The sequence below is a fragment of the Thermobia domestica genome, chromosome 8 (genome assembly GCF_964235325.1).
Source record: "Thermobia domestica chromosome 8, izTheDome1.hap1.1, whole genome shotgun sequence".
Classification (NCBI taxonomy): domain Eukaryota; kingdom Metazoa; phylum Arthropoda; class Insecta; order Zygentoma; family Lepismatidae; genus Thermobia; species Thermobia domestica.
In genome coordinates, this window is record NC_137461.1 from 19,039,176 (window position 1) to 19,057,596 (window position 18,421).

At 35.5% G+C, this 18,421-nt stretch overlaps 1 protein-coding gene and 1 long non-coding RNA gene across 4 annotated transcripts in view; one reads left to right on the forward strand and one right to left on the reverse strand.

Annotated features, from left to right (window-relative positions):
- Positions 1-18,421, reverse strand: part of LOC145692750 (uncharacterized) — a 161,783-nt gene that overhangs the window by 38,910 nt on the left and 104,452 nt on the right. The window lies entirely within an intron of this gene.
- Positions 1-18,421, forward strand: part of Coq5 (ubiquinone biosynthesis protein COQ3, mitochondrial) — a 383,113-nt gene that overhangs the window by 14,179 nt on the left and 350,513 nt on the right. For 2 of the 3 annotated variants that reach the window (XR_014132632.1, XR_014132633.1), the window contains exons 3-5: positions 299-687; positions 8,124-8,212; positions 18,037-18,344. Coding sequence is in view for 1 of the 3 variants with exons in the window: in XM_081768185.1 (XP_081624311.1) it covers positions 299-687; positions 8,124-8,212 (478 nt within the window). In the remaining 2 variants the exon portion in view is untranslated. The remainder of the gene's footprint in view (positions 1-298; positions 688-8,123; positions 8,213-18,036; positions 18,345-18,421) is intronic. The other variant, XM_081768185.1, reaches the window with a different exon arrangement.

Sequence of the window (18,421 nt, forward strand, 5' to 3'; positions counted from 1 at the left end):
CTAAGGGGGTAGTGGGTATTTAATATAATTTCTTTCATCAAACTGGAAGCGATGTTGCCTGCTGTTTATGATTGCATCACCGAAAAACGGTTGAACAGTTAGAAAAAATGCAATGGAATATTGCAGTTTAACGTCCCACGAGTATGCCCTTGAGGCTAAGCAAGACGATGATTAAACCAAGTGAATGATGATTTAGTGGAAAAGATATGTAAATATTTTTTAAAATTCTGTAAATTTGTGTATAATATTTATTACATTATTTAGTCTAACGACTTAACATAATATTTTATCTTGGCAGGTGACATAGCTTTTCGATTTTTGAAATACGTCCAGTTGGAAGGCGACTCCACCCTCACTGACTTTGAGGATGATGAAGTGTTTCGCGAGGAAGATCTAGCAGCCTATGGAATGAAACTTCTAAGCCCCACGGATATAGAATCACGTGAATCAAGCACTGTGGCTGCTTCTGGGGATACGGAACCAGGTTCAGAACGTGCTACTCATGTCACTGTGTGTGATATCAACGAGGCTATGTTAGCTGTTGGGCAAAAACGAGCAGAAAGACTCGGTTATACTCAGGGTATTTCGTGGGTGCATGGAGATGCTGAAAATTTGCCATTTGCTAGTGATACTTTCGACGCCTATACTATTGCCTTTGGAATTAGGAATGTGGTGCATATAGAGAAGGTAAAGTAATTATTACATATACATTAAAATTAAATTTGATACCTGAATGGCGTAAATAGATGGTTTGTCGTCTTTTTATAGAAAGGAATAAAGTTAACTTCCATTAGAGTTATATAGTATACACCCTAAAATTAAATTTACCCTTGAGTGTGAAGAAAGTAATGAAATTAATTTTTTAGGTATGACAATCAGCAGATAATAAAATAAATTAAAAAAAAAAAAATAAAAATAAAACGCCTCTAATTTTTACATAAATAAATAAAAACGGCTCATTCTTACAGTGTAACATCTAATGTGTGGATTTTTTTCAAGAATACCCGTTCTTCGCACGGGGAGAATAGTTCCATTTTGGACATAAAGTGCTAATAGGAACTGAATTTGGATTTATACGTCATCGGAAGTGTCACTGTTCGTCTCAGCGACCCTTAAAACTATAGATTCGACACTAATATAGGTCATTTTCAAACATTTTTAAATATCTTTCCCTCTCCTAAATTGCACCGTCGAAGTGAAATGATAAAAGCCATCCCAGGCTCGAACCTCATCTATGTTGAAAATTTGATCAAGATCGATTGGGTGGTTCAAGAGTTTTCAAGTCACAAACATAGCAACTTTCATTTTTATATATACAGATTATCGGGAAAAAAGAAAAAGAAATAAAGAGAGAAAAAAGAAAGTATGAAAAACATTAGGCGCTCAAACTGGCTACAGGAGCTCGGAAGTTCAATAAACGAAAACAGCTAGCGTTAAATATATACAAAAAAGGATTCAATAAAGTCTCAAACAGAAAAAATAAAACTCAAAAGTCAAACGGATTTCTTTCCCGTTATGAGCAGGACTGTCGTTTAGACTGCAAAGAATAGTACAGAAAGATTCAAGGTAATTTGTAAATTTACAGTACAATAAATCTGAAGGAATCATTAATAGTGTACAAGAATACTGTAATTATGTGGATGAGAGAGTAAAATTCAGGTGTATACGAAGCCGTGTGTGATTGTAATCAAACATGTATCAGTATGCTAAAAAGAAACATAGAAACCAGTCTAAAGGAACAAGTCAGTTATGCTAAAGGTATGAATCAAGCAGTTGATGGACTAGCAAAACACTTAAATGACTCCAAACACTCGATTAAACAGAAATAAACATATTACATACATCATCATCATCGTTAGTGGAAAAATCAGCTTACAAATCGTATTTTATCAAGAAGAAGAAACCAAAATTGAATTTAGACAAAGGTAACATAGATAATGACAATGAAACTTCATAATTAGGAATACGGACTTAAATTTAACAAAATTTTACGTCAATATAATTTTCATCTGAATATCTACGAGAAAAACTTGTAGTAAGGTAACTGTAGTCACTTAAAAAAAATTAAGGTATAACAAGACTGCAGTCGAGCATGGTGAAACTATTGAGGTCGCTTAGAGTAGCAATTACAGTCTAAAAACGTTTACATCTGAAAACGTCTGATTTTTATGTACCTTAACTCTAACTAACTCTATGGCCTATGGAACCCGCAGGTTCAATGCCGCGTTCACAAAAGCTCTCCACTGACTTCTATCCTTAGCCAACTGGATCCAGTTTCTACTTTGTATCCCTATTTCTGTAAGATCCATCTTAATGTTGTTCTCCAATCTGAGCCTAGCTCTTCCTAATGGTCGTTTTCCAGTTTAAAATTTGAAAGCGTTCCTACTTTTTTCTATTCTGGCTACATGACGTGCCCACCTGAGCCTCCTAGATGTGGTAACCCTAACAATGTTTGGTAAACGTATAAATTATGCAGTTCCTCGTCACGAAGTTTCCACCATTCTCCATTCCCGTTCCTCTTGGGTTCGAATATTCGTCTCAGGATCTTGTTCTCAAATACTTTCAGGCTACGTACTTCTCTCCGAGTAAAGGACCATGTTTCGCATCCATACATAACAATACCCAGACAGAAAATACAGGTGGTTAACAGGCGCCTGTGAAACATGCATAAACAGGCGTATTTTTACAGGCGCCTGTACATGTGCCTGAAAATGGAACACTTTTAAACGCATGAGACAGGTATCGATTATTTTCACGATCATTGCATGTTCATTTTATGGAAACAGGTAGTTTTCATGTTGATAGGGTTGCAACCTTGCAACGTGAAAAATGCGTGTAAACAACATGTAGAGAGTGAAAAGACATGTACGTAACCGGCATCTTCCATGTTGTTGACATATACGTTACCTCATGAGGATCCGACGACAGCTGCTTTTCATTTGATAAGGATGTAATTGACATGTTAAATACCTGTGAAATATAGGTGTTAGCGAATTAGTGGACGTGTTACCGGAGTATACATGTAAAGTACATCGCATTAAGTACTATACATGCAATGTCAGGACCTAGCATATGTGCATGACAAACTGGAGACTTGGTGCCTGAATATTACGTTTCTTACACCTGTAACATTAATGATTCACTGCAATAAATCTTGTTCATGGCATGCACCAGTTTAACCCATTTATTGGCAATCATGAAGATTGCATTTTCCGTTTACCTGCACAATGCCTGTACATTGCATATAGGTGGGATCACACTTCGCATGTACACGGAGATAATACAGGCAATGTATTCAGTTGTAATCCCATGCATTATACATGTGTCAGGATCTTTGCATAACGAATGTCGAACTGGAGACTTGTGTTTGAATACTGCATGTCGCCTATGCCTATAACGTGAATGTTTAGCTTCAATCCACCGTGTTCACCATACGTATCTGTTTAATCCATTTATTGGCAATTATGATTATTGCATGTTCCCGTTCACCTGTACGTTGCCTTTACACTGCACGTACGGGAGTTACACACTTCGCATGTACACGAAAATGATAAATGTAAAATAACATATTCTACATCATGTGTTTTCCACGCTATACGCTAATACATGATACTTACATATAATGCGAATGTCACACATGTATATTACATGTTGATAAACAGGCACCTTCCATGTACTTTTCACTCTTACTGTATTGCGAATGTTATCAACAATCTATTCAAGGTACTTTACATGCACATATTCCCTTCATTTACTTGCATGTGAGTGACTACGTGTACATTGCATGTTCTAATTTTAATGTACAGGCTCTGTACAACGCGTGTTTTCGACATGCATATCACCTGAAGACAATGTTCCTGTAATATTTTCCTTACATGTGTTTTCGCCGGAACAGGCGCCTGTATAATGCCTGTCAAAATCTGACAGGCTTTTACAGGCAGTTCCATGTACAAAACATTGCATGTTTCCTAACTCTCTGGTGGTAATCCACGAAAATAGCATATATAAGTTAAGAAGCCATAATAAAACAGAAATCAGGAGACAACAGGAAATAAAAGATAAAACAGGATAGAAGAACAAAGTGTTTAATGCTTTCCCTCGTGGTCTAGTTACTAACGAGCGCATCTTTTTGTGCACATAGTCTTGGGTTCGATTTCCGTCAGAGACCATTAAATGCATTAGGGTGGTTCGAATTCCACCTTAAACAGTCGATCCATGTCTCAAATAGCCTCGGTGCTGGAAAGATACGTCGAGCTTCAATAAATCTTGTAAAAACAGAGTTAGTTTACAGGACTTTCATAAACAAATGGTTCAGAAAAAAATACAAATTACGCTATTCAGGTAACAAATTTCATTTCTACTTATATTACATAAAATAAGGATGCAAATGTTAACAGTTAATACAAAGTTCTTATTTTATATTCTCACTTGGTTTTGTATATACTAATGAAAGAATGAAGCTTTTATTTATTTATTTATTTATTTATTTACACACACACACACACACCAGATCCTCTATAGGTATTTACTTAACCGTAATGAGGTGTTCAGTATATGGACACAAGATTGTCTAATCACAGCAGGAGTCTGTGGTACAACCTACATTGTCCGAGATGAGAGCACCGATCTCGAGAGTGAGTGGCGTAACGCATCGGCACGGTATGTCGAGGTCCCGGGTTTTTGTTTCGGGTCCAGTCAGTCACTTTTTCACTTTTTGTGTGTTCTAGAATTCGCACCTATTGAGAATTTGTTGTATATATATATATATATATGTATAAATGTTTCCTCCTTTCATTATGGCGTATATATGACGTCACAACCATCGTAAGGTGCTCGGTATATGGACACAGGGTTGTCCAATCACAGCATGAGTCTGTGTGATCGAGATGACAGCATCGATCTCGAGAGTGAGAGAATGAGTGGCTGTTCTGGAAAGCAGGCTGGGTGGCGTAGTGGTTAACGCATCGGCATGGTATGCCTGAGGTCCTGGGTTCGAATCTCTGTCCAGTCAGTCACTTTTTCACTCTTTGTATGTCTGATTTTGCTTTAAAATATGTTTCATGTTTTTCTCTTTTTCTTGTTTAGTTGATTTCCGTACACAATTTCTCATGCCCATTTATTTAAGTAATCCTATTGCTTCCTAAGATGCCAGCTGTGTAGCTGGTGAAAATATTTCACTATTATATAGGTTTCTGTGTTCAGTATTGTTCATGGTATCTATTGCTTATAATACAAAGTATTCAGTCTTTTTTATGTGTAGTCACGTCCAGCCGCTATGAGTGTTCACCAAGAGTATTTCTCTTCTCGAAAATTAGAATGTATGAGTCAATTTTGGTACTATTTAGAAGAAAATAATGTGCTGTTAAACGTGCAGGAATGCAGGTTTCTCTTATCGTTTTCGAAGTTATTGAGAAAAGAGGTTACGTATTAATACTTGAACTAGCAATTTTGTGTTCCAGTAGTGACGTTCCAATCTCATTGACTTCTCATCGATATTTCAGACCTGAATTCATCCAACGAAAGGGATTCGTGTATTATGCCTAAAATATTGGTGAAAAGTTACTGAGAATGGTTCATCACCACTAGAACACAAAAAGGCTAGTACAAGTATTAATCTTGAAAACGTGTTTTATATGTTCAATTACTTGTTATAAGTATTAAATAGTTGAAGACTCGCTTTTGATAGCGCTAGAACAGTGAAACTAATAAAGAAGCCATTTGTGCAGGCACGAACATTTTCTGCGGAGTTACAGTGGCTTCAGCATACGCTTGTTTTCCTGGACAGTCATCAGAAAATCTCGATATCTTCGACACATTTTGTTCTCTTAAATTTTCTGAATAAGTTAACTGATTGAAGTACAGTTGATTTATAATTTATCACACTGAAGCAGAAATGTCCAAATTCGCGTGCCCGACTTTCCGACTCGATCGGCCTTGAGGTAAAAAAATTCGTGAGTCCGACTCTCTGGCTTGATCGACCTTGGGATCAATAATTTCCTGAGTCCGTTCCTCCGACTCGATCGGCCTTGAGATCAATACTTTCGTGAATCCGATTCTCTGGCTAGATCGGTTTTGAGATCAATATTTTCGTGAGTCCGACTCTGGCTTGGTCGGCCTTGAGATCAATAATTTCCTGAGTCCGTTTCTCCGACTCGATCGGCCTTGAGATCAATACTTTCGTGAATCCGATTCTCTGGCTAGATCGGTTTTGAGATCAATATTTTCGTGAGTCCGACTCTGGCTTGGTCGGCCTTGAGATCAATAATTTCCTGAGTCCGTTTCTCCGACTCGATCGGCCTTGAGATCAATACTTTCGTGAATCCGATTCTCTGGCTAGATCGGTTTTGAGATCAATATTTTCGTGAGTCCGACTCTGGCTTGGTCGGCCTTGAGATCAATAATTTCCTGAGTCCGTTTCTCCGACTCGATCGGCCTTGAGATCAATACTTTCGTGAATCCGATTCTCTGGCTAGATCGGTTTTGAGATCAATATTTTCGTGAGTCCGACTCTGGCTTGGTCGGCCTTGAGATCAATAATTTCCTGAGTCCGTTTCTCCGACTCGATCGGCCTTGAGATCAATACTTTCGTGAATCCGACTCTCCCGCTCGATCGGTATTGAGATCAATAATTGTGTGAGTCCAACTCTCCGGCTCGATCAGTCTTGAGATCAATATTTTCACAATAAATCAATAATTCCAATGATTCTCTGTCATCCGATCTACAGCGTCTAGAAAGGGTGAACGCGTGTTGCATCATCAAAACCGAATATCAATGGGAAGAGGTTTTGTTGAAGTGTTCGGTTTGTATGTTTCCGTGATTCACAGATACACATTTTGCGGTGTATTCTTATCTATCAATATGCAGTATTTATATATCTCCGTATCTTCTGATCTAAAAATTAATTTCGCTTAATCGCTCAACATTCAAATTCTATACATATTTGAAGTGAACTTTGTGGTGGACAAACACCGTGTGCGTGGGTTTTCTCGGGGTTCTCCCGTTTCCTCCCACTTTCTTCATTCCACCATTTCACTCATCTCTCATAATCACCGTCTCCTTTAGCCTAACCGGCATAACTGTGGGACGTAAAACTTAAAGATTTCATTTCATTTTCTATACATATTTGTGAACTTACACAAAAAACTGGTTATAATTTTAATGTTAGTATATAGTTATCAAAATAATGAGAACACTATAACAAAATGCAGCTTATCTGATTAATACGGCATTGAACTACCGTTACTCTGTTGTACAGTTTGTTTTTTTTAATCTGATGAAGATTATGTTACTTGCCGAAACTGTTATATAAAAGTTGTTCATATATTTGTTGCTTTGGTCAGTTTTATTTTACTAATACATGTTAAATATTTCCAAAGTTATAAAGAACAATATGCAACTTTCTTTCTTTCTTTCTTTTTTAGTTTAATGTCCCATGATTATGCAGTTAAGTTAAGGAAAATGGTGATGATGAGATGGATGGTAATGGTGGAATGAAGAAAGTGGGAGGAAACAGGAGAATCCCGAAAACAACCACGCACACGTTGTTTGTGCACCATGAAGCACACTTGGCGAGGGCTAAGATCCAACTAGGAACCCAACGCACCATAGATAAATACTCTGCCACTGAGCAACCGGTATCCTCAACAGTTTGTATTCTTTGTGGAATTAGGGGGGAACGGTGGCTCAGTGGTAGCTCGCTTACCTCTGGCTGTGGGGTCCTTAGTTCAATTCCAAGTAAATTTGTGGTAGACAATATCGTGCTCGTAGGTTTTCTCGGGATGCTCCTGTTCCCTCCCACACTATCATTCCACCAATTCTTCCATTATCATTCACTTGCCTAAATCATCCGTCTCCCGTAGTCTAACAGAGCATAATCAAGGGAGGTGATACTGAAATATTTCATTTTCGTTGTGGAATTGAAGCATGTATCTTTACAATTGTTTCAGGAGAATTGTGTACAATTCTTCGTGCAGTGCAGCGTTTGCTTCAGCGATGACAAAAAACGAAATCTAAACCGGATTTGCTATGCATAAATTTTCACTTTGGCCAGAAACTGAAACTATTTGCTTAATAATGAAATACAACATGTTTTATGTTGCATATTGTCACTTATTTATTTCAGGCAATTAAAGAAGCTTATCGGGTATTAAGGCCTGGAGGAAGATTCCTGTGTTTAGAGTTCAGTCAGGTCAACAATAGATTTCTTCAATGGTAAGTTAATGCATGTTTCCTGCTTTTCTTGTTCGAATTAAAACTTTGTTACTTGTTATAATTCACAATTATATTCAAATGATGGTGTTTTAGTCGGCTTCGGCGAAAATAACAATGGTTTCAGTAAAGACCCAAAACTCTTTTGAAGAAAATTGAGAAACCTGTTTCTGGTTTTGTATAAAACTGTTTTACCCACCCCTACAGTATACCATATTAGCCCTAATATAGTACAATCTCGAATGTAGTACGACTCTTAAGTTTTTAAAAATAAGAAAACCCGGCCTTCTTAATATACTTCAAACAACCATATATGTATTTACAGGTAAGTACATTTAAGATGTGATATTCATGAAAACCACATGAATAAGTTACTATTTTTGTATATGAATTCAAAATAATTTGAGACATTTTCCGGACTCAGTACTGCTTAAAAAAGGGGTTCCAATAACTTGAATCGTAGTCACGATCCTGCTGGATATTTATGCGGTTTATGACTGTAATTTTTCATGAAATCACCATAATATGGTCATTTTCCGATGTTTTAACCCTTAAAAATTGAATGTAGACAGGCACGGTTTGTGAGAGAAGTCACACCAGTAAAAATTAGAAGTTCTATCGATTCAAACGAAGGGAGAAAGATTCATGTAATGTTCGAAATTTGTATATAACAATTGGGGCGTTAGGTGACTTTTCTTCCGTTAGTTTGAAGCAATAGAACAGTAGTTTTTACCGATGTGTCCCCTTCGGTAAACCACACTATTTGTATTAGTTCGCCAGCATTATACCAACATAACGAAATCTTGTGATTTTAATTCGTATTAAAACGTAATTGAAGTTTTAGAGCTCCTTCGTGGTTATGCGGTTAGCGAACACGCCTTTGGCGTTTGAGACCCGGGTGCGATTCCCGGCGGGAGCTCATGTGGTTTGGATTCCACGTTAATCAGTAGGTCCATGTCTTATATAGCCTTGCTGCTGAACGGGACGTTAAACTGAAAATTAACTCATTTTAATTAATTGAAGTTTTCATGAAAATCAGGATCGTATTGAATACGGGTACTGATAGTGTATGCTCAGATCGCTTTAAGTTACCTGTGGAAGCATAGTAAAGATTTATTGATAGCAAATTTTAGGTGTCAATCTAATCAAATTATAATACGACGCATTACCATTACCTATTTCCTATACATGTTACCTTGATGAGTTACAGTGTCACACAACTGCACGGCATGGACATGGGAGAGTGCTGCGGTAGTGTGGTTCTACGCGGTATAAAATAAACATTTTTTTTTATCAAGTATAAAAGACTGTGATTACTGTAGAATACTAGTCTCTTTTTTCTGAAATTGTTTTATACTATATTATGTATACTAAACAACCCCATAGCAGAACATGCCGCGATCTGCGATGTGATCGCAGAAAATCTGTCGCGTCTGTGCAGAAAAATTGCCCACCACCCCCCCAAAAAAAAAGCCAACAGAAAACTATAAAAATATGTCTGCTATGTGTAGCTGTCTTAAATGTACGGATGACTCACATAAATATAGTTTGAACTGTTTTTTACGTCGCGTAAAGCGTATTTTTACAATCATAAGTGTTTCGTCTGCAGAAATTTTTTGCAGAATTTCTGCAGAAAAGTTTTTATTCACAAAACCTCATCGGAGAAAGACAAAGAAAGTTCTGCCATTGGGCTAAAAAAATATGCATACTATGTTCGCGCGTCAGAACGATAACTAAGATTTACAATTTGAATCGAAACTTCATATTTACAAGAGAACTTTGAAGGAGTATATGCCAAAACTACACTGGAGTTTCTTTTTTCTTTCTTTCTTTCGAATAAGAATTTAGGGGTCAATATTGTGGTCCAGAAGGGCCTGTCTTGATGATTGAAGCGTTTTCGAGGTTCTTCCACGGAAGAAACAAAGTGCTATACAGCTTTCAATTTGAGCCAACGTTATTTTTTGACAACAGCGTCAAAAAGTAACATTAAAAAAATTGGATAGTCTTATTGTTATCGTCCAGTCACACATTTTGGTTACAAAAAAATAGCAAAAAATAAGTATCAATGTTTCTGAAAATCTATAAGTTTTTAGGGAAAAAGTGTGTGGATTCAAAAGTTTTTTTCCTGATAAATTAAGTCATTCAGGAGATATAGCAGGCAAATCGTGAATGTTTCGAATATTACATTGAAATGGCAAGAAGGAACATAAAAGCTAGAACTAAGAGACATATTAGAGACACAGAAAGTGAAGATATTGCTGTAGTAGTGTTTTTCGAGACTCCTTGATTTATCTAGACTAGTGATCGGCAAACTGTCGATCGCGAGCTACTAGTAGCTCGCGGGAACATTTTCGATAGATCGCGTTAACGTCCGGTTGGCTAACTTCGATTCCTCCAGTGAGCTGATGCTAACGATAGGGAGCCCTGACATCAACTGCTTGTTTCTCCCGTGCAGCTGTCATTGTCAGCCTCATTTCACAGTTGATTGTATACGCGAGGGGTTGTGCACGTTATGTTTTTCGTGTGTATATTAGACATTTGCTAAACGTTATGTTTTCCATGTGTATATTAAACATTTGCTAAACGTTATGTTTTTCGTGAGTATATTAGACATTTGCCAAACGTTATGTTTTTCGTGTATATATTAGACATGTGCTAAAAGTTATGTTTTTCGTGTGTATATTAGACATTTGCTAAAAGTTATGTTTTTCATGTGTATATTAAACATTTGCTAAACGTTATGTTTTTCGTGTGTATATTAGACATTTGCTAAACGTTATGTTTTTCGTGTGTATATTAGACATTTGCTAAACGTTATGTTTTTCGTGTGTATATTAGACATTTGCTAACTTCGATAGTTTGACTTCATATTTATATAAATGTAAGTTTATAGGCAATAAACAAATGTAAGATTAAAAAGAAAAAAAAAAACGCTGGTAGTTGTTTTGGTTGGTAGCTAACAGTAAGATTTAAAAACGGTACGGTAGCTCAGAATCTTCGTAAGTTTGGCAATCACTGATCGAGACAATACAGTGGAGATATTAAACTATTACATATATCGTCGTCTTACGTTAAAAAAAAAAGTGTATAATTCTTTTTTTTTTTTTTCATCAGAAAAAGGAACCCAAGTTTGAATATAGTCAAGGAAAACTTGGATAAAATTGGGATTTCTTTGTCAATAAAAACAACTTTTAATATCCAAATAAAAATCTTTATTAACTCAATGTGTCACACACAAATTACATACGACTAAAATAAAAGCCAATATTATTTCTTTTAGTTATTTTGTAAATCGAACACACTCCCCAGAATCCAGAAAGAGATTTAGAAACAAAAATTAATATTGTCAAGACTTACTTACCACTATCTTCAACGAACTACGAGAAGACCTGGTAGCGCAGACAAATTGAAGAATGGTTTCCGTCAATCGACCAATTTGAAAACAGAAAACAAAGTTCAAACACATTGCAGTTGCAATGCCGTTTCATTAATAAGAGGGTTAAGCATTTACATGCTAAAGGAGTGTGTAATTATCTATATTTAACGTACAAATGACGTTAAAGTTAAGATTAATATAACTCATAATGCCTGTTAGAAGTGAGCAAAATGTCTACAACTAGCAAAAATTGCGTAGATCTTTGTAAAAAGAAAATTAGAAACCGCGTAAGTTTTCACGAAAACAAAATATATATCCAAAAGAAGTAGAACCGAGTGAAAGGAGTTTTCATCATCCTATTTTCCCATTTTTTCCCTCGTCACGTGCATATTCCATTCTTTCACGTGCATATGGAATAGTAGGCCAGTCAATGAAGAGTCGAATGAAGAAAAAAATGGTGGAAAGCTGGAACAAATTTTATTTTCTTTATATAAGTGTCCGTAACAGCATACTAATTTTGCACCACTCTACCACCCCGGATTTGGCCACCATCTTGGAAAAATGGTGCCAAAAATTAGTTTTTTTTTTTTTTTTTTAATATCTCGCATGATAAGCATTTTAGAGCAAAACATGTTATTACAAAAAATAATCTACATTAAATTCTCTACAAGAAATGTTCTCTTCATTTTTTTCTCTAGGATGCACCGTTTAGATGTTGTAGGTGTGGCTAATTACGCATTTTTCTTTCAGCATTGCTTTGTAGCAGAACTTTAACGAAAATTTTCTGATACTATTTTGTCTTAGTGATTTTTTAATATAAAATATACATTAATATATTTTCATTAATTACAGGTGTGACTAAGGATAAGTAATCAGGTCTATTAGATCATCTATGTTTAAGATGTCAGCTTAAAAATATTTTATCTGTGAGATACTTCTCGGTGATGGTGTTACGTGTATAATAAAAGAAAAGGGACTGAAAACATTAGTAGACTGCAGTATTGAAGTGAAAGATGGAAACGAATGTCAACTTAAGGGACTGAGAAGCGTTACACTTCATGAAAAGTGTAGAAAAGTGTACTCCAAAGCAAGAAATAGCAAAGCGTTGCTGTCACAACGTAGTTCATCACCTACGCCGATAACCCTTAGGTCAGTCGTACTAAGATTTAATTTTCAAGAAGCCTGCCTGTTTTGTAGACAATGTACAACAAATGATTTTTTAAAAAGACACAGTAAATAACTTGTGAGTGAACGTGAGAGTGTACATCGCGTCGAAACCATTCAAATTAAAGATTCTATTATGAAAGCAGCCGACAGGAAAAAAAAAAAAAAAAAAAAAAAATGACGACTGGGGCAAAGAAGTTAGTATTAGGATTGGCAATGTTCATGATTTAGTTGCTGCTGAAGCCAGATATCATTCCTCATGCATGAAAAAGTTCTACAAGATTTCTTCTGGAATGAAACGTGGTAGTCCGAAAGATAATGTTGTTTCAGATGCCATGGCTTATGCTTTCAACTCCCTTGAAGCTAAAAGGAAGAGTGCCAATTTTCATGTAGTGAAATTTTTCAAGATTATAATGATGCACAGCCAACTGAAAAAGTAATAAGAACTAAACTGAAAGAAAATTAATCAGAAGATATTATATCAACAAACAAAGAATGCAGGGTGCATAAGAACCGAAACTTGAAAGAGAGCTGCCACCGCATATGGTGCACACAGTTCTAATGAAGAGAGAACATTAATAACATGCTTACTACCATACTCTTGATTAAGATGCACCACAAGTCCTACTTATGATGAGGATAAAATATATTTTTGTGTAGCTGCTGCAGTTACGACGTGAGAAATTGTTAGTTTTTCTTTCCCATTTTGTGCTATTCCCTGTCTTGTTTTTCAAAATAGTAGTGTCGAGAAGGCATATTAAGGTCCCAGTAATCAATCAATTAACGTCATTCAAAGATTATCTGCTGATGGCTAATCATCAGTTTCGTAAACCTAGGATTTGATATCTTCAGCAATCATTTGCCCGGCTGTCATTATGATTCTCAACTTCTCTTCGTCCATATATTTACGCTTTTGACTATCATACCACGCATCCATGAGAATTTTATGCCCTGTATCACGGAAGCAAACTATGGGCTTTATGTCTTTGTTTGTTGATATAATAATATCTTCTGAGTAGTTTTCTTTCAGTTTAGTTTTTATTGTTTTTTTCAGTTGGCAGTGCATCATTAGAATCTGGAAATATTTCACTAAATGAAAATTGGCAGTTGAATGGTTTCGACGCGATGTACACTCTCACGTTCACTCACAAGTTATTTACTGTGTCTTTTTAAAAATTCATCTGATGTACATTGTCTACAAAACAGGCAGGCTTCTTGAAAATTAAGTCTTAGTACTACTGACCTAAGGGTTTTATCGGCGTAAGTGATGAAGTACGTTGTGACAGCAACGCTTTGCTACTTCTTGCTTTTGTGTAAACTTTTCTACACTTTTCATGAAGTGTAACGCTTCTCAGTCCCTTAAGTTGACATTCGTTTCCATCTTTCACTTTAATACTGCAGTCTACTAATGTTTTCAGTCCCTTTTCTTTTACTATACATGTAACACCATCACCGAGAAGTATCTCACAGGTAAAATATTTTTCAGCTGACATCTTAAACATAGATGATCTAATAGACCTGATTACTTATCCTTAGTCACACCTGTAATTAATGAAAATATATTAATGTATATTTTATATTAAAAAATCACTAAGACAAAATAGTATCAGAAAATTTTCGTTAAAGTTCTGCTACAAAGCAATGTTGAAAGAAAAATGCGTAATTAGCCACACCTACAACATCTAAACGGTGCATCCTAGAGAAAAAGATGAAGAGAACATTTCTTGTAGAGAATTTAATGTAGATTATTTTTTGTAATAACATGTTTTGCTCTAAAATGCTTATCATGCGAGATATTTACAAAAAAATAAATAAATAAAATAATAATAATAATAATAATAATAATAATAATAATAATAATAATAATAATAATAATAATAATAATAATAATAATAATAATAATAATAATAATTATTATTATTATTATTATTATTATTATTATTATTATTATTATTATTATTATTGGCGCCTTTTTCCAAGATGGCGGCCAAATCCGGGGTGGTAGAGTGGTGCAAAATTAGTATGTTGTTACGGACACTTGTATAAAGAAAATAAAATTTATTCCAGCTTTCCACCATTTTTTTCCTTATTCGACCCTAAATCATCCCTTATTGATTGGCCTAATAGTGCAGAAAGAAATTTTAAGAAATTAAATGAGTTGCATGTGAGTGCCCAGGTCTGTCGAAGAAGGTGTTAGGGAATACCGAAACAGTACCGTTAATAGTACATGAAATGTTAGATGCAGTAACTAAAGGAGTACATTTAAAAATTAGGAAAACCGTTGTTACAGAGATGTTGGTCTTTTGTGGAAGAATAGCGTAAAATATTCCATGTAAAGGCATGCATACACTACCGTATTTTTCAGACGTAAGCATAAAATTTTATACGCTAGTCTTGTTTGTACCTGTCAGTACGTTAGTGTATGGGATCCGATGTGATTTTACGTACTAAATTTTTATACGCTGGAAAATTCTGGTTGGCTTTAACTTTTGACGTGGAATCCGTGCGTAAAAACGGCTCAGAATGATAGAGTTTGGTAATGGTGATAATATATTGATATATGAACAAAATCGTTAGTCATTTTCGAGACAATAGAATTTTTCTTTTTCTTTTCACTCTTAGTAAACTACTCTTATTTTTGAGGGCAGGAAGAAATTTCGTAAATCTTCCCTGGGAATCTTATAAAAGTGTTAAGTTTAGAAGTTTATCTTTTATCTTCACTTGAAATTAAAGAAAATGAGCAGATGTTGATTTCGCCCTTACTACGCTTCAATTGATTTGTATGTATATCTGAAAACTTGCAAGATCTGATGGATTTTACTCTCCTTTACTCCCTTATTCTTTACAGACTGTAGCTCCAAACAATATGATTATTTCGAAAGGGAAGAGGAAACCACACACCAAGCTTTGTTAAAATTGTATCAGATCATCATTTGTCGGTTTAGAAGTTCGAAAGCGTGTCGGTAACAGACACAAATGCTTGCAGTCGACATCATTGTAAAAAAAATATGAATAAAACATTTTTCCTTGTCCCGTGTCCTCCTCCTCCAACGTGCCATATACAGGGTGTTTCAAAACAACACAGACAACGTTTTGGTAGGTGATTCCTGACACCAAGATAAGACAAAAAGTATAGATCAACCTGGGTGCTTCCTTTCGGAGTTATAGACTGCCGAAAACATGAAAAATGAACTTTAAAGGTCCATAGCTCCAATACTATGGGATCTACAGTATTTGAGTCAAGACTTCATTTACGAACTAATATATGACTATCCAAAATACAGGTTTCAAAATCCTGCGGTACTCACACAACAATTTTTATAGAGGGTATTTGGCTACTTGCATAAAATTTGAAGTACTCACCAACTATATACGTACTCACCTATAAAAATTGATGCGGAAGTACCGCAAGATGCTGAAACATAGATATTTCGATAGGGCACATACTAGTTTCTAAGTGAAGTCTTGACCCGATTACGGTAGATCCTATAGTATCGGAGCTATGGACATTTGAAGTTCATTTTTTCATGTTTTCGGCAGCCTATAACTCCGAAAGGAAGCACCCAGGTGGTCTTTACTTTCTGTCTTATCTTGGTGTCAGAAATCACCTCTCAAACGTTGTCGGTGTAGTTTTGAAACACCCTGTGTATAGACCAAATCTGTTCTGACGTAATAAAGCTAAATGTGAATTTTAAATCCTCTTCGCCGTGGCTCCAGTCTGATTATTGTGTATTGTAAAGTGGCACTTTAACAAAGCTATGCTGCAATACTTTATAATAGTATATTGTGAACTGTGTGCTCTCTACTATGTCCAGTGAGGAAAAAAAAACACCCTTATATTTGTTTGACATGCTATTGTGTATATAATATATGGTATGTTTTATAAAATTATCTACAAACTTCGTGATGTGATTCGTCTAGCTTGTGCGGCTAGATTTCTCACCATGAAGGATTTTAGGGCTCTCTTCAGCTCCTCTGTAGCGCCATCACTGATTATTTATCAGTATTATTGTCAGCAGCGCAAATCTGTCTTCATCACTGGGGGGACAAGTAAGACTTTTTAAATTGTTTTTATTTAAGCGATGCTCAAAATATTATGAAGTCGAAAAACAATCCTGTGGAGGGTCAGGGAGCAGAGTTATCTTCAACATTGGGAGGCGGGCAGATTTGAGGCTTATTCTGCGAGGACATCAATTTCATCTCACTTTCCTTTGTGGCAATCGGATACAAATCATCACATCCCCCCCCCCCCAAAAAAAAAAACACATTTCAAATCGGATTATTGGGGGGGACAATCCCCACAGTTCGAAGATTGGATGGGACATGTTCCCATCATTCCCCCGGGATTTGCGCCAGTGGTTATTATCAGTAATTAGTGTATTATTATTATTATTATTATTATTATTATTATTATTATTATTATTATTAATTGTTTAAGAATTAGTTTATAAAACAATTGTATGTATTATTTGTGGTGAGGTGTTTGCCAGTGAGTATATGTCCTCGACCATTATAACACAGGTCAATCCTGCCCTTTGACATTATTGTAGTAGTATTTTACAGATAACTTCTATAAAACTTGTAGGTCATTTATTGTAATAGTTACAGTTCAACAAAATTCTAGCTCTGTTAATAATATACACTATAAAAACTATAAATATACTTATTTATTGCTTTACTCGATCTCTGATTATCATTGCTAAAATTGGAGGTGAACTATGAGTCAGATTAGAACATTTCAAACCGAATATGGTTAAATTTCATTTGAAAGGTAATCAGAAATAAATCTATATATCTAGGGACGATCACAGAAATTTTATTTCGAAAGGGAGGAGGCAAAGCTTTTCAGGAAGCCAAATTTCTTGAGGATAAATTACATTAAAATTTGTAAACTTATCCCTAACATTAGACTAAATTTAGAGAAAAGTCGTGATTTTGAGAGAGTTTGGACCCCCAGGACCCACCGTTCGTGTACGTCTCTGCGTATAGAGATATCTTATAAAAAAGGAGACCGACTTTAAAACGTTTAACCGTAATTTGGATTACAGTATCCTAAATTACGAAACATATTATTCGTCCGATCTGGTTGAATATTTATTGAAACATACTATTCCATTAAAAAAATACAAATAAGATTGCTGTATTCCATCTTCTTTGAACGTGGGTGTTCTTGAGACTTGCGTCAACGAGACAAGTAGAATTATCTAGTATATCCACCTTGCCCTATCCTCTCCTGTGTATTTCTCACAATTCTACTAAATATATTTCTTTTCATCTCTGGAAACAGGAAGCTTGCTGACAAGAAGATAACTGTGGAATTCGTACCTTCCTACTATGTGACGCAGCCTAGGAGAGAACAATATCTTTTTTTCATTTAGAAACAGCTCTAATTGCGTTAGTTTGCAGTTTTCTAGTGTACGCGAATCATGGCAGTAGACGCGACAGTAAAAATCTGGAATGATTCTGAAGTTGTTGTCCTGCTTAAGGGAGTTGAAATTCGTCCATCTTTGTTTGACATATTGTCGAAAAATTATGATAACAAAAGTATAAGACGATGGCATTTAATAGAAGTAGCAGAAGAACTGAAAGTATCAAGTAAGTATATTTTTTTATTACATAAATGTTGAAATATGTAAATTTTACAGTCAGCGACAAAAGTTCTTTCCGTTTGG